This window comes from Sus scrofa, chromosome 1 (assembly GCF_054392235.1).
Source record: "Sus scrofa isolate SSC_HxYL_T2T_F1_AM1 chromosome 1, Sscrofa_HxYL_maternal_Yorkshire_Landrace_v2.0, whole genome shotgun sequence".
Taxonomy (NCBI): Eukaryota; Metazoa; Chordata; class Mammalia; order Artiodactyla; family Suidae; genus Sus; species Sus scrofa.
Genome location: NC_139383.1, coordinates 23,008,446 through 23,026,285, shown reverse-complemented (window position 1 = coordinate 23,026,285; position 17,840 = coordinate 23,008,446). Strand labels below are relative to the sequence as shown.

Here is a 17,840-nt window from a genome sequence, read left to right as displayed (position 1 = left end):
CTTACAAAGATTAGCTCCACGTTTTGAATTTTCTCTTATTTTATTCAAACAAAGGAGATATATAATACACTAGTTATGAATAATAAAATTACCATGACAAGAAAACTTGTATTTCAAATATTTGGAGTTTGAATATTACACTTGAATCATTGAATCGGTAAAGAAATTTATTTCATGCTCCAAGATAATACAAATTTAAGATAAATACACTGGAGTTGTCTCTAGGAACAACTTGGATGTTGAAACAATATTGATTTATACACATAGAATTGCTTTTTGAAGCATTTAATGTAATACATTTTTTTAAATGTCTTGTAAAATTTGGTTCAGAGAAAAATATTAGCTCTGTTTATTTTGCCTTTTCTGAGTCAGTCGTGAAATCACGTAATGAATTAGTTGAGATACAGTAAGAAAGAAAATTGTTCAGTTCTGCTCTATGCAATAGAGATAGAAGAGTATGCTCTTTTCAAGTAGTGAGCTGAATGGCCAAAATCACAGTGCCATTTCCTGTTTCACGCTGTGCCCATTTGGTACTACAGAATTGGTCACGATGTTCTTAGCGTTGCTTTTCAGGGACGTCATGCGCACTGCCGAAGAGCTGAGCAGGTAGCTGGGTGATCTCTCTCTATAGGACTTCCTTCCGCAACAGAGCTGGTTATTAAAGTGCTTTCTGAAGCTTTCGCTGAGTAGATACAGAGCAAATGGATTGACACAAGAATTGCAAAAGCTCAGAACCCGGGCAACTAAGGTGACAATCATGTGGCCTAGAGATGGGTCAATCTCATTATAGTTGAAAGACCTATACATGTAAAGGATGTGATTTGGAAACCAACAGAAGACAAAGCAGCCCACAAAGACAAGCACGATTTTGGCCAGGCGTTTCCGTGTTTCCATCTGCAAATACAAAGAAACAGTCCCACTGATTAAAACAAAAATGGAACCAGCCATATCCTAAAACACATCACAGTCTAAAAGATGTAAAACTTAGGATAGCATGCAAATGCTTCCAAAAACACAAAAACGATTTTCCTTGTCAAAGTAAAGATTTTAAGAATTTAATGAAGCCTATTTTGGTCACTAACCTATTTTTCACTTTAAAATATTTGACAGCTTATAAATGGCTATCTCTCCGTGTTAAAACTGGGCTCTAAAAAAAAATCTCTTGTTTTTAACTCTTCCTTTTGCTTAAAGTCTTCTGATCACTTAAATATAAATCACTTTTGTTTATCTATTGAATTAGTAAATCACTGAATATATTCAAGCTTAGGGTTTTTAAAAATCAAAATATTTTAAGTAGGAAAAATAGATCTATTGAAATAGGGTATGACATTTTTGAACCCTTGTCCACACACACACACACACACACATGCACACAAAACCAAGATTTAATTTAACTCCTGACTCTCATAAATCAAATGCATCTGACATAACTATCAATTCTGTAAACAGCACTATGTTAGGTTACCTTAAAATAAAATTAAAAATATTTTCTTTTTTTTCATAAAATTCACCTACTATATTTACTGTCTTATAAAGGAATGTGCTCCATAGATTTAACATAAATATTGGGCACTAAAGTTTTTTAATCTAAAAATCATTTTCTAACATCTAGAATCCAAAGTTTAGCTAACCTTTGTCTAATTCGTTTGAATATTTAAATAAAGCAACATGAAAGTGAAAACATAATTTACCAAGATATTTATAGTAGACAACATATTTTCTGAACTAAAACTATTGGTAGTTGATTAGAATATGCCAGAGAAGTTTGGAAGGTTTGGGATTAAAATGAATCTGACAGTGGGGAGTAAGTAGTCTTGAGTGGTGACAGCAAACAAAGGTGCAAGTTAAAAAGAGTCTAGTTCAAGAAGTAGAATGTGGTATTCCAGATGAATCTTAGTGGCATAAGTTGGACAACTTGGTGATATTAAGGAGGTGGATATGAAATTTACATTACTAAGCAGGGATCTCCCTAGCAGGTGGAGAAAAGGCCCAAGAACTTCATGGCTGTCTATATTACGGATTCAAAGGTACATGTAGTTTGTTGGGGTTGAGATTAGTTCTTGACAGATGGCAAGCCCAGTTATCCATCCAGAGTTTATAAGTTTACAATGCATGTGAAAAGGTAGAAATAGGTCATTAAAAAACAAAAAAGTGGAGCAGGGAGTATAAGAGGAACTCAACTTTAGAAACCAAAGCAAAAACTGAGATACAAATTGGATCACAGGGCTCTGAACAAAAAGATTATATATAAAGAAAAAAGCCTAATGAGCCTATGACCTGGACATTTTTGCTTCTATGATGCCAGATATTGAGATAATAAATCTATTAATTTTTCTAATAATGACTTTAATGATTGGTTAATTTTTAAAACCTTTAAAGCAGATGTGGATCACTGATATTGATGGACATCAATAGAGATCTCCTCCCATACAAGAAACCTTTATCAGATTTAGTGTCCAAAGCCCCAGCCTGATCCCCCATCTATAAATGAGCATATTTTAATGACCAGTGATTTAACTCATTTTTATTCAAACTGGGGAGAAGGCACCCATAACCTCCCAGTACCTACAGAATCCTTTGAAAGAAGTGCCTCCCTAGGGGTACACAAATGTACAACTTGAAACTGTCCCATCACTGTAGTATTTCCATCTCTTTGTAGATTAATGCAACTGATTTTACCTTAAATTACTACTGCGTATTCTTTAGAGAGGAACAAGTACATGAGGTTCAGGAAGTAATTTTAAAATTAGTATATAATCTTTGTTTATCAGAAAAGTTGTAAAGTTAAACTAGACCAAGTATGACTCCAGCACCAGCCGACCTCTGATCACTCTCACTCTGGTTCTGTTGCCCTCTGTCCCCAGTCTCCCATTTTGATATCCTCGCCAAATTTCCACCCCAGATCCCAGGCAGTGTCCTATAGTCATCCTTTCCCCAGGATTCCATCATCCTTAGTGCACTAATGGGAGAAGAAACAATAATTAAATAAACTTATACTTAAAATATGAAGGTTTTCTGGTTTGTTATGTGTTTCTTTGCATAAATATTTGCACTTAAAGAGATGGCAAAAAATAATCCGGACTTCAGCAGACTTTTAGAACTAAGACAGAGCCACGTGTTAGAGACCTCCCCACATCATTTCTAGTTCAGGCTAGTGCATGTCCCAGGAACCTCTGACTGTTCTAATCATTCTTGGTACTGAAATCCTATAAAATAGAACGTGAAATAACACTTCCTTCCTCTGACCAGTGCACACCCAACACACACACCTACTGAGCTTACCTGTTTTTTGGTATGTTCATTGTATTCTCCTGGAAGATTATGTGCACTTTTAATTAAAGTCTTTGCAATATGATAATAATAAACACTAATAATACCAAGTGGTATGAGGAAATAGACCAAGAAAATGAGCACTGAATGAATCTTTGGATGTAATTCATCCGTCTGAGGGTAGGGTATACATGCTGTGAAGCTGCCGTTATCCAAGCCATCGATACGTGCAACTTCGGAAAACACTGCTTCCGGAACAGCCAACAGCACTGAGACTACCCAGATACCCCCAGCTTTCACACAGGTCCACAGCACTGCCCCTGAAGTCTGGATGTCCATGGGATTCACAATTGCTCTGTACCTGGGAAAACAACACATCTCAAATCACTTCTTAAGAAAGAAAAAAAATGAAAAAAAGAAAGGAAAAGATAGAGATCTTAACTTACTGAGAGGTGCCAGACAGCATCATTCCCAAGCTGTTATGCAATCTATGGAATAACTAAGATCCCTGGGTTTCTCTGTCTACAAGTCATTCCCCTGCTTATTAGCACAGAAGACAGGTATAGAGAGGCAAATAGTTTAAATTGTCATTTCCCAAATTGCAATAATGTGCTTAACTTCTTTCATAAATATTTTCTAAATCTACATATACAGGTATCATGTACTGAATATTTTTCTTTTAATAATTTTATTTTTTAAAAAACCTTTCACTACTGCAATTGCTATAATACATATTAATCATAAAATATAAAATGTTCACAAAATAACATTAAAATTCACTGGATACTCTTCTAGAGCTTCTGAGGTTGAGTCTCCCACTTTTTCTTCCTAAAGAACATTAAGAAATCTTAGAGGCTAATCCCAACTGTGGCTCTCCCTAGTTCAGTCATAGGGGCTGAAAGAACTGAAAATAGAATAACATTCTTCTTTATAGTACAGATTTCTTTAAGTCAAGATCTCATGAAATCTTCTCTCCTCCTACCTAACACCATTGTAGTGGTAAATGAACCACACTCCAGGACACGATGGCTTAAACAATCCAAGCTTTCTACACCTCACTCAATTACACACAAATATTAAACAAGATAATAATAATGTAAACAGACAAAAATTGTACATAAATTTTAAATTACTTATATCTGTCCTTAAAAGTATTTCAGGACTTCCCACTGTGCCACAGCAGGTTACAAACTCGACTAGTATCTGTGAGGATGTGAGTTCAAGCCATCCGTAAGCTGTGGTATAGGTCACAGACATGGCTTGGATCTGGTGTAGCTGTCACTAGGCCAGCAGCTGCGGCTCCGATTCAACCCCTAGCCTGGAAACCTCCATATGCTGGAGGTGTGACCCTAAAAAGACAAAATATATATATATATATTTCTCATTACAGTATACCTAGGGGATTAACAAGATACAGTAAAAAGTGATTTTAGTTAGCCAAATCTGCAACATTGTCTTATCTCTAATATCCTTCATAACATCACTTAAGATCTTTTTCTTCATCTATAAGGTAGAGATAAAAGACACATCCCTCAAAGTTTTGTGGTTAAAAAAACTATAAAGAACACCTATTACAGTGCCTGGAACTTAATATGGTTACAGATATTAACCATACAAATGACCCCGTACCTTCTTTTTACTTACGTTTGAATTACTCTGATCATCTAAAAATTCAGAATGTTTCAAGCTACATAACAAGTAGATAATGTCTCCTTCTGAGGTTCTGTAAAAATTCATCTCACTATCCACCGGAGAGGAACAGCTGCCAGCCTCAAAAATCACTACTTGGGGAGCCTCTCTTTCTCCTTCCTGACTTGGATCAAGTGTCCTTCCCAGAAACCCTTAACAGGAGAAAGGCAATTCCCAGGTTCATCTAGATGGTCTTCCCATGTGAAACAGGAAACAAGTAGAACTTAAAGCAGAGCAACGGCAAGGGGCTTCAATTCCAAATTAAATAAAATTACACACATAATGGATTTTACCTGGATTTTACACATGGCAGGACTCAGCAGGCATGATTCCATTCTCCTATTCTGCTTAATTGTGTGTTCTTAAGAAACTGAGAGAATTACACTCAGTAACTAGAATGAGCTATTTTTCCTGTTTTTAGATTTTTTAAACCAGATTATTATATTCAAAGAGGTGGACTTGTATTTAAAATCAGAGATTACTAAAAATCCTAAAAAGAAAAGTAGACGTCCCTCATTCCATTCCAGGTCCTGGATGAAAATAAATCTCACATCATTACTTCCTTGTCTAAGAAATATATTTCTGCCCTGTCTCTTCAATTAAATATTAGACATTAGCTCTTGACATCACATTATGGTATTTGAAGATTTTCTGTCTTATACCACCTTTATTCCCCTATTGCTAACTTCCTGACTTAGTAAGATAGATAAAGTGTTTATAAAGTAGTTGGTATAAAATTATTATGACTAAGCAAATATCACTCATTGCAGAGTTAAATAGCATATTATGATTATATTTTCTTTCTGATACACATATTTGATTTTTCCAAAGTTGCTACTTGATTTTTTTATTTGCATAATTTCCCATGTATCTGAATTTAATTTTTTTCTAAAATGTTCTTTTTATCACCTTCCTGAATAATTGGGATATGGATGCTTAAAACTCAATTCTTCTTTCTTAGCTTTTCATTTTATCAAAGTCATATCCACCTTCTTTTTACTTTTATTTTCTAAGATATTTTATTAGCTTTAGGTTCTATCCTTTATCCTGAATTTTAATTTCATCTGTCATATTTATAATTTCTAGAGTTCTTTAGGTTTCAAGTCATTCCTTTGCATAGATCCTATTCTTATGTCATGGAGGTATATTTTTTCTTATATATCTGTGGAACTAATACAAAAAATGTTTAATTTTTCTTTCTTTGTAGAACAGTTCCAAGATTTTTTGTTTCTTTGGTCTCTTTTTGCTAGAATCTTTCTTTAAAAGATAGATATTTGCTGCCTGTCAATTAGTGTAAGATCATAGTACCAAAAAATTGACTGTAAATTCTTCTTTAAGAAGTTCCCGTGGTGGCGCAGTAGTAGTGAACCTGACTAGTATCCATGAGGATGCAGATTCGTTCCCTGGCCTTGCTCAGTGGGTTAAGGATCTGGTGTTGCGTGAGTTGTAGTGCAGGCCAGCAGCTACAGCTCAGATTCATCCCCTAACCTGGGAACTTCCATATGCAGTGGGTGCACCCTTAAAAAGACACAAATTTAAAAATAAATAAATAAATAATTCTCTATGTGGAAGAGAAGGAGAAAAAGCAGAGAAATTTGAGGACTGTTGATCACCACAAATTGCTTAGTTAACTAGCCTTCCTTGTTACATTATCAGAAACAACAAACGATATTTTGAACTTTCCTTCATGGATTTAAAAAGGAGGAGAAAAACCCATCACTTCCTACACTCACTCCCGCCCCATATCTAAGCAAATGCTAATTGCAGAAGTCTTGTAACCACAAAGAATGTTGGGGGAAATTTTAAATAGGAATGGAAGTTGTGACTCTCTCATCCTGATAAAGTTCCTAAAGTAGAACCAGCAACAGATCCAGCATTCTTGGTTTAAAAGAAAGAAACCTAATGGGAGCACAGGCCATGGATAGAGAAGGCCTATCAACAGGGACAATTCTTAGCCATCCCCTGCAAGAAAATGAAAATGGACCTTGTGGATCCTAAATAATATATATGTGACCAATCTGTGTGTAGTACAAATTCTATGAAGCCAGAAATTATAGTTTAAAACAATAGATTATGGAAGTATCACTGTTAATACTAAAACATAGATTAGAATTGTCAGAGAATATGTTATACACAAATCAATATTTTATTTGCATCTCTAAGCAGATAAAAAGCAATAAGTAAAACAATACTATCCAAATTAACATTAACATGTTTAATCATGCTTCCTTCAAAGATTTATGAAAAATTTAGGAATTAAATGGTCCCTCAGTATAAAAAGTAACTCATTGAATTTAGCAACATAAATAGGTATGTGCAAAAAGTCAGAATTTTTCTTTCAGGTAGCCTCAGAAAGATATCGCTAACAGAAAACTAGACAATGTGCAATTAAGAGGCATGTAAAGAGAGCATAGTCATCATTCACATATTAAATATCAATAAATAGATATGCTTCATTAATTCTTGTTTTAAATCTTGCTTATCATATCTGTGTATGGTCTAAATTTAATGTGAAAGATAAATTAAATCATATCACAAAATATATAATGAAAATTAGATCATATTTTTAATTTATATAAAGTCATCAAAAATCTCGAAATTTGCATCAACACATCTCTGCCTTTCTAGTTACACTACTCATCCTCTTTTTGGTCTTTTTCGAACTTTCTTTTATTAGAGGTCAACAAGGAATCTAAATGTGAATAATCTGACAAATAGAAACAGAGAAGCTGTTGTGGAAGCAAGAGAAGGGGAGTGGGGGACATTTTGAAAAGAAGTGTAGACCTGTGCCCAATACCAGATCCTGTGTCTTACTCTCCGCTGTAACTAAAGAGCATAACAAGGTCTGAGCCACAGTAGGTTCTGAATAAATATTTGTTGAACTAATAAGGAAACGTGGTCTGAACAAGGAGATCACACATTAAGAGCAGCTTTGGTAAGAGGTGGGTGATAGTTTCATAATACATAATCGAGGTGAGAATGGAACTGGGAGATGGAGACAAGGTCTAGCAATATCCAAGCTGGATCGATCTTTAGAATCATCTAGAGAACTGAAAAAAGATAAAGAGTATTAGGTTTCTCCTTAGATTTACTGGTGCAGAGTCTCTGGAATGTAAAATGTAAGATTCTGCATTTTATATGATTTTCGAGGGACTTTAAATATAAGCCAGGTTTAGAAGTCACCTTTCAAGAAGATTGACTTCCACGGTGAACATCTCTCCAGGCTTCCTGGAGGTTCTCTAGTGCAGTGGGTGGAGAGTAACTGGAATCCAGCAGAAGCTTGGTATTTGAAGAATCAGATGCCTACCCTCTGCAAGATGTCACATCGTGTCTTAAGAGTATTTATACCCACAGTTTAAAAATGCTGTCATATTAATTGTTTCAATTGACAAAATAATCCTCTGCAGCAAAACTGATTAGTGTACCCATTTTGCAGAAAAACTCGAGGAGACTGAGGGATTAAATATTGTTTAAATCTTTTAAGAGTATTAATCTATAATAAAATTTATTCTAAACCAATTTACTAAAATTTTTGTTTAAAAATATATATGCTTTTTTGCACATAGAATGTCTAAGACTAAATAACTTTTTTCATTTTTTAAAGTTTTGCTGGAAATATAGTTGATTTGCAAAGTTGTGATAATTTCTTTTGTACAACAAAGTGATTCAGTTATAAATATACACGCATCCATTCTGTCTTAGATCCTTTTCCCATATAAATAACTTTTTTAAATCAATGCAATATGTGGGATATCATTTTGGAAAAGATGAAAAAATACTGGATCGAAGGGCTTGGAAATTTTATTTATACTTTCTTCGAAAAAGATCACTTTGTTTTTGACCAACATGTCATTTGTATGACTCAAAAGACATGAAAGTTTCATAAGGATAATGACAATGCCAGGTCACATTGGTGAAGGCAACAGGTTGGAACTACCCAGTCTGTGGTTAAAAGAACTGGGAGAAGACTACAGGAGGCAGAGAGATCATCTTCATTAATTTTACAGTAGGCTCATTTTGCTCTCCATGTCAATTCTTATTTCCTGATAATTAACTGCATGCATGGGTAAATACTGATTTGAATTAGTGAGTTGTTTGTTACCCTGATGCACAGGTAATCCAGAAGTAGTTACACAGCAACCCACAGCTTTAAAATGCTTTCACAAGAATTGTTTCATGTGATAAAATAATTCTGTGCAGTACAGCTGATTAGTGTACCCATTTTGCTGAAAAACTCAAGACTAAGGGATTAAATGGTGTTCAAATAATCGCAGAGCCAGTAAACAGAAAACTCAGGATTCACACCTACATCTTGTGACTATAGACTCTATTTTTTTTTCAACTGTAGCACACTGCAGAGAATGCAACTAAAGAATCAAATGCTCTACCTAATCTATTCATTTTTAGACATTTGACTTCCTTGTCCTTTTAAAAACCAATCATATTTTCAATAGGAAAGACATTTTTAGAGTGGAGAAAATTAAGCCTCAACAGTGCCAGCAAATAACATTTCATATCCTTTTATCTTTAAAAATTTCATTTTCGGAGTTCCCGTTGTGGTGCAGTGGTTAACGAATCCGACTAGGAACCATGAGGTTGAGGGTTCGATCCCTGGCCTTGCTCAGTGGGTTAAGGATCTGGCGTTGCCATGAGCTGTGGTGTAGGTTGCAGATGCAGCTCGGATCCCGCGTTGCTGCGGCTATGGTGTAGGCCGGCGGCTACAGCTCCGATTTGACCCCTGGCCTGGGAACCTCCATATGCCGCAGGAGCGGCCCAAGAAATAGCAAAAAGACAAAATAAATAAATAAATAAATAAAAATTTCATTTTCACAGAATCTGTATAAATGTCTACAATCATCTCTAGGTTGTGCTTTCATAATCTAAAACTGGTTCCTAATGAGATGTTTGATATTTGGTTCTCTTTGAAAATGTCTCTGAAATGTTCTTTTCCAAAAATTAACTTTAATGAAACCACGATTATTAAATTTTAATTTTAAAAATATTCCCCCAAATCTCCACAAATAATAAAAGAAAGTAGAGAGGAAATCTGCCTTGGAAGTTGAAAAAAATACTCTTAATGAAAATCTCCATAAGAAAAAATAAAAAACTTAATGACAAATAGATGAATCAAGGGAAGTGCTAGGAAGAAGTAGAGGTTTAATGTTTATTTTTGCTCTCCATGAAGACCTATGAATAATTGAGAATAGAAAATCCTGCCCAGAATGGTAACAAATCAGTAGTGTTCATGAGAGGTATGCTATGAATCTAATAACATTTAATATTTTGTGTCAATAATTAAAAAATAAGTTAAGAAACAGTTCATTAAGTTTGAACTAGCAATGTTAAGCTGGGTCATCACTTTAGAGCATGGATTGAAACAGAAAATAACTTTGGTCAAATGCAAATAAATGAGGATAAAAGAACAGAAAATGATAACAAACCAAAAAAAAAAAAAAGGAAATTTAGGGAAGAGTTGTATTTTTTTGTAGAAAATAAGCAAATGAATTTTCTAAAGGCCAGGTTGTCAGTACATCTGGGATACAGGTGGGGTTCTCCAAAGAGCTGAAAATAACCTAATGGTTACATAAAATATTGCCTAAAACATACACATTGATTCAAAAGTAAAAATAAGAATGAACTGTCAATGTACTTATTATAATACACAATATATTACTTTTTTCTTGTGCTAAATGTTGGATCAACCCTTTCCAGAAGAAAATCCTCTATACCTCACATCAGCATCAATTTTTCCAGAAATGTAGTAAGTAAATAAACAAATAAGAACTAACTAAAAACTTTTAAGTAAGAACTTACTAAGAATGAGAAAATTAAAATGAAATTAAAAGTATTAAAAACTTTGGAAATCAGTTAAACCCTCCTGAGCAATCAGCAGTTGGACAGATCAAAGTAAATTGTCTTTTGGGGTTTTGAAACATACGCATAGGAACTGTACTGTTTGTGACAACAAACAATAAGGAAAGTGGTAAACTTCACTGTCTGACCTCATGGTTCAGCCAGAACAGATAGTCCCAATTTAAAGGCATGACTACAACCAAAAGACTGAAAGGTAGGTCATAAGAGGGTCCTTGTTTCCACTGAGAAGTAGTCAAATAGAACCAGCATAAATGATCAAATGAGAGACTTGTCTGAGCTGTGGTAACGTGGAAGAGTGTGACAGGCAGAGCAGTGACACAATGCATGGGGCACCTTGGTGCCCCACCAGTTACTCCTGTCCCTTCTCCTCTTTCGGTCTCACTCTGCTCAATATTCAGAGGAGGTAATAGGATCCTATCTTAGGTCCCTCACCTCTACAGACATTATTCTTACTTTGCAAATGAGAAAAAAAATATTTCCTTATGGGCATGAGTTTTGTGCTGACTTATCAATTTTTTCCAACTAGAATATTTGGACATAACAGATGCAGGATTGGTACCCGGATGCCATAACCCCTTGCCTAGTACATTCCTTTCTTATTTATAGTGTGTTCCAAAGGCTTCAGCTCAAGCTGGATGAATAATGTTCAGAAATTATAAATTAATACATAAATCATGGCAATGGTGGGAATACCGTGAGAATTACACAGCACTTCTTCAACTCAATGTGTGAGATCCCTTCTAAAGAGAAGGGAAAGGGAAATAATCTTCAAATGTTTGAAACTAATGAGAAAATATATCTGATTTATGAAGAATAATTCAGTTTATTTTTTAAATTAAAAACTAGAACATAAAGTGCAGATTACAATTCATCTTACATCTATGACTATGTAAAAATAACAAAGGAGCACTTGTTATGCAAAACATTTCCTTTCTGAATTGACAGCTAGGAAATTCTCAGACAAATTGGATGGGTCACATTTTGTCACCTTATATTTTGCAACTCTTATTTTCCCTATACCTGATTTTCCTCCCTCTTTTATTTCTGTTACATGTTATTTGTATCTTTTGGAGGTGGGGGGCTACTATGGTGGCCCTGGAAGTTCCTTCCGGCAGGGATCAAACCTGAGACATAGCAGCAACCCAAGCCACTGAAGTGACAACACTCAATCCCTAACCCACTATGCCACAAGAGAACTCCTGCATCTTTATTTTTAACTACCTTAAATCCTTTTGGAACAAGTTGAAACTAAATAAGTCACCACTCCGATAACATGGATTATCTGTAGGCTAAGTGGAGATGATTCTCTTGGGTGTGTATAGCCAATCTGAACTTTCCAAAACAGTTTAGAAGTACACTCTGAATGGCAGTCTCAGCATCCACCAGAAGCAAGGGCTTGTCAGTGTACCATGCAGGGCTATTAACCAAAGAAGAAAGCATCTCCAATCAGACCCATTTGGTTAGTCAGACCTGAGCTTCAGCTGGGAGTTTTGGTGAGAAACCACCAAAAAGTGTCACCTGTACCTCTCTTTGGCCATATCAAACAAGGTGATTTAGGTCTCAAGGTAGGTTCATAAATATTGTTTGTGTTTCAAGTCTCCACTATCCAGTGATATTGTCATCATTGATGTATAATATCTGTATCCACTTCACATTGGCATATGCTTCCCAAAATCTAATTATCTTCTGTTTCTTTTTCTATGTTATTGTGATTCTAAACTCTCTCCCTTTATTTTCTTAGGCAAACACACCTAAGCCATCTCATGAGATTGGATATTTGGTTTAACAAACAATTGAATTTGTTTTTAAAAACTAACAAAGTTTTTGTAAGGCTTTTTTAAAACTTTTCCTATTATTACTACTACCTCTTAATTTTGAATTCAACGTGTTTCCTTTATTTTGCAGTTACATTTTACAAGTTTCTTTCATACATACTATTGAATCTAATGAATTGGCTTTTGCAACTATTTTTCTTTTTTCACTCTTAGGTGCTTTGCTTAAACTATTTTTTCTTTCTTTCTCTCTTTTTTTTTTAACTATTAGGTGTTTTGTTTTAAACTTAACTTTTCAGTCTGCCATTAAATAGGAAAAGCCATTAGAACTATCTTATACCTGGGAAAGTAACAATGTGGCTTAATGGTGAAGAGTCCAGGTTTCGAATTGGGTTCAGATGATGGCTCTATCACTGTGAGATCATGAAGATGTCCCTTAATCACAAGAATTAGTTTACTTTAAAATGATAATAATTATTATGCCTATTTCATAATGTTGTCAGGATAAAAAACTCACACAAAAAAAGTTAGCACAGGACTAAGTATAATTAGTTTTACACTAGTTTCCAAATCCACAAGAAATCAAAACAGTAGGATAAAGTGTGAGGAGATCAAGTACTGTTCAATACTTGATTATCATGTTCTGGAAGAAAAATAGAAGTGTAGATAACATATAACAAAACATTTCCAAACCCATTTTAAGTGAATATTAGAATGTACTGTGTCATTTCATCACTAGAAATTCTAGTTCCTTAATGAAAATTTCCAAAAAGCACACTGAGAGGCAAAAGTATTGTCTGGATCAAGTAGGAGTGGCAACCCACCTTTCTTTACCATTCTTGTTAAAGTATGTTTACAAAGCACAGGATATGTATAAACTGAAAAAGTCAGTACGTATCCAAAGTATGCAAAGAATAGCCACTTTAGTCAGAGCCAATAACCAATATCTATGACAGTAAATTGAGAAAGTGGTAGGAAATAAACTCAGGCCCTGGGTCGTGCTACCAATATTACCTTTAAAAAAATGAAAGCAGAATGTCAATAATTTAACTATTAGAGTGATAGATTTTCATTAAGTTTTATTCTAATCACTAAGTAGATTTTTTAAACTTTCTAAATAAAATGGGTCCCCTAAAGAAGGGCCACTAAACTAAAAAGTCATATTTTAATTATGGAATTAAAAAAACCTTTTTTTGGAAGATAATAGAAATGGTGTCATATAAGCTAAATGAAGTATACCATTTACCCAAAGTCTTCCATCTTTAGAGGAATGTTTAGAAAGAATATTACACAAAGTCAGTAGTATTTAGTTTAAAAAGACAATGGCTCTCAACTCTCCACTGAATACTGTCTGTCTTTCAATGAAGATTAACTCCTCAATGCCAAAGAGATGTAAGGATATTATCGCAAATTCCAGGAAATTTAGATAGACCCATTTTCCACTAATAACTTAACATGTAAATTAAAGAGGAGGACAGTGAATACCACCTTAATCACCCAAGTTGAACTGTTTATCTAATTGCTTAAATCAACTCCCCACCCCTGAGGGAATTAGACCAGGGTGCCAAGCAAAGATGCCTAATTATGCATTTTACTCCCACTCTCATCCACTATCCCTCCTGCTTAAATGCCCAAGATCATGATTACAGAGAGCCTGGAAAAGTGGCACTGGACCAAGAGTCCGCAGGACTGGATTCTCCTCCCAGCTCTGCCAGGGGAACTGACAAAATCCTCACCCGAAAAATAAAGCAGTTGAGCTAGCTGATCTACAAGGGACAATAATGGATATTTCTCACCCTTAAAATATGTGGAAAGCAGATTTAATATCAGAGATGTATTTTTATAGCACTGTTTTAAGATACTAAAATTTGGGACCTACCCATTTGTGGAGAAAAAAGTATCATTAGACTTGAGGTATTAAAACAAGAAGTATAATGTCATGTGTAAAGTCATGTCTGTAGAACATTTACTATTCTAGGTTTTTTTTTTTTGTTTTTTGTTTTGCTTCAAATAAGTAGCAGAATTTAATAAGTGTAAATGATGTTTTCTTTATTTGGAAAAAATCAAAATCAAACAATTCCCTAATATTAAGGTAGACAGTTCTACCTATCAAATTATTAAACTACTGAATAAAGAAAATGCACCTCTAAGTTTTTAGGGACACATAAAAAGCTTCTACAAGGTAGTTGCACTGTTGCACATTTATTTTATAGCTTTTCTATGAAAGGGACGATAAATATTCCCAAAGTGTGCAAAGGGCAGGGGAAGTCCAGGCTATGACATTTTAAAACTACTTTCAAACAAATGTAATTTTAATTATTTTTAAAGTAATTTTCATCTATTTTTTCAAACTTCACATCTCAGTCCGTTTTAACTCCTTTACCTCTAATTCTCAGATACAGTCTCTCTCCTTCTCCCCATCGTCCTTTCTCCTTCCTCTCCCCAGGTACACTCTCCGCCCCTCTCCACTTCTTTTCTAGGCCACCCATCGCCACCTGTGCCCTTACCTGTCCGCGCTGAGGGCAGTGAGAGTGAACACGGACACCCCCACCGAGGTGAGCTGGATCACCGGGATGAGTTTGCAGCCCACCTTCCCGAACATCCACTCGTCCAAGAAGTAGCGGGAGGCATCTACCGGGACGCAGGTGAGCAACAGCAGCACGTCCCCAGCGGCCAGGTTAGAGATGAAGATGTTGGGGACGCTCCTCATGGCGCTATTGGTGAGGAAGATCTTCACCAGCACGATGTTGCCCAGCAAGCCCACTGTGATGATGAGCAGGTAGAGAGAGGGGATCACACAGCGGATCACAAATTCCGCAGTGGTCCTGTCCGTGGCGGGCAGGAAATCCCTTTCCGACGCCCCGGGAAAAAAACCGCTCTGGTTCACGCCCGCGGTCTGGGAGAGGTTGGAAAGAGACTTGGGGGGCATGGTCTCCTCTCCAGGAAAATCTCGAGTTTTCATGCGCCTAGGTGCCCTGAAGAGCGCAACACACCCTTGGACTTAACGGATTTCCCTCTCGCCAGGGCAAGTTTACCGTCCGCGGAGACCGCGTCCCACCGCCTGCCAGGAGAGAAAGCTGTCCACACGCTCCGGCACTTCACTTTTAGAAGGGGCACACTGCTGTCTCCGAATTGGAGGAGGGGGTAAAAAAAATGCAAAGCAGTTGCGTCTTAGTTCCAGTCCTCCGTGGTTTGTTCTCGCTTATAGCTAGCAGAGAATAGCCTTTTGTGAGCAAAGATTTATTCCTCTGGAATTAGTAAAAAAAAAAAAAAAAAAAAAAAAAAAACACACACACACAAACAAAACAAAAACAACAACAACAACAACAAAACCATACCTGCCAGACAATTCGCGGGGAGCTAAGGAAGTCACCCTGTCGCTGTCCAGCGAACGGCCGCTGAAGCTCTAGGAGGTAGCTTGGGTTGCTGGCACTTTGCTGGTCCCACAGCTTTGCTCTTGTTCCTGCTGTATTGTGTGGGATTGAAGGGGCTCTGAGTCCTCTCTCACACACTGCCTTCCTACATAGGTCCATCCTTACCCGATTCCGAGGTGGAGGCGCCCCGGACAAGAAGCTTATGAACCTCTGCTGATTTGGGGGCTGAAATGGCAAATCCCTGATGCTCTAACACTGAATTTAGGAAAGAAAAGGAGTTACAAAAGAGGAGGTAAAAGAACAGAATTCCCTTTTTATTTTTCTTCCTTGATCTACTTTTCTCACTTTAAATATCGAACCTTTTCCCTACAGCTGTCATATTATTTTTTAAATATTTTTATTGAAATATAGCATGCATAAGTTACACAGTTCTTAAATAAATGTACAGCTCAATCCAACCACCATTCAGAACCTACAATCTAATCACTATCCCCTATTGTAACTACTATTCTTTGTGCCTTTTATCATCTAAGATGAGTTTGCCTGCTTTGGTGCATCATATAAATGGAATTATAAAGTGCTTAATCATGTGTCCAGCTTCTTTCACTCAAGGTAACATCTGTGGGACCCACCCACAGTTTTGTGTGTAGTACTTTTCATTGTTATGTAGTATTCTAGTATAAACGTACAGTTGTTTGAGTATCCTTTCTAAAGTTGATTAATATTTGGATTTGTTATAGCTTTAATTAATTTGAATGATGTTTCTGTAAATAATTCATGCTTGTCTTCTGGTGCACATTTGAATAGCAGATGTGGATTTGCTAGGTCACAATGACTGAGGATGCTCAATTTTAGAAGAAATTAACAATTTTTCAAAGTGAGTTCCAAGTTTTTTCTTTTGGAAACTTGCTTGACAATATCTATTAATGCTGAACATATGCAGGCCTGTGACTGAATAATGCCACCCTGAAGTATATACTCAATATATAAGTGCTTCATTACTTTCAACAGAATGTCCCTAAGTAAGACCTCAAATTAATACCATTGAGTCTAATATAAATCTCTCAGAAGTGGCACAGTTCTGAAGTTAGCCAAATAACACTTTTATTCACTAGGAGAAAACATTTGGCTAGTTCTTTATTAAAGCATAAAATTGTATGAAAGCAAGAAAATTGGCCAAGGACTGTCTACAATGATATATTCATAAGCTAATGAAATACATCAAGTCATTTTTAAAACATAAGCAATTTTTTCAGATATTGCTGACCAAGAGCAGAGTTTAATTATCATAGTTTAATTAGACAAGGTAAACATTTGCACTGTAATCAATTTTATATTTTTCTAGCTCAATTACAAGTCCTAATTATACTCTTCTTGAATTTCATTACTTAAAATAGTCTATTATCCAGGTTGACTAAATAGAATGTTTATATAAAACATTTGAATTTGTGTTAATGAACCTTCTATTTATATATCATAGATATCAAGGCAATTAACATTACATATAAATTTAAAATGTCTCTAGGAATTTTATCTTCAAAGTTATTTAAGTTTTCATTTTTAACATTCAATCTCATTATGCAAAGTAAATTAACTACAAAACAATCTTCTAAATTTTGAAATCCCTCAACCCTTCCAACTAAACTATACATTTTAACTTTTTGTATATGAAAACATACTGTAATCTAAATTGCTGAATGAATAGCTATCTCTTCTGATTGTGTCTGGATGATACTAAGGATTTAGATGAGAAAATGTTTAGTCTAAAACTGGAATAATAAATATCCAGTTGCCTAGCATTGTAGAAGTAAAGTATTTAATTATTGTTTCATTTCCATTTCACATGAATCCATTAGTTTTT

At 35.4% G+C, this 17,840-nt stretch overlaps 1 protein-coding gene across 1 annotated transcript; it reads right to left on the bottom strand.

The window, feature by feature from the left end:
- Positions 1-471: 471 nt before the first annotated feature.
- On the bottom strand, positions 472-15,534 carry NMBR (neuromedin B receptor). Its single transcript, NM_001128489.1, is given in 3 exon segments — positions 472-894; positions 3,283-3,631; positions 15,113-15,534. Coding segments are annotated over 3 exon segments (1,173 nt in total). The 3' UTR covers positions 472-492.
- Positions 15,535-17,840: the final 2,306 nt, after the last annotated feature.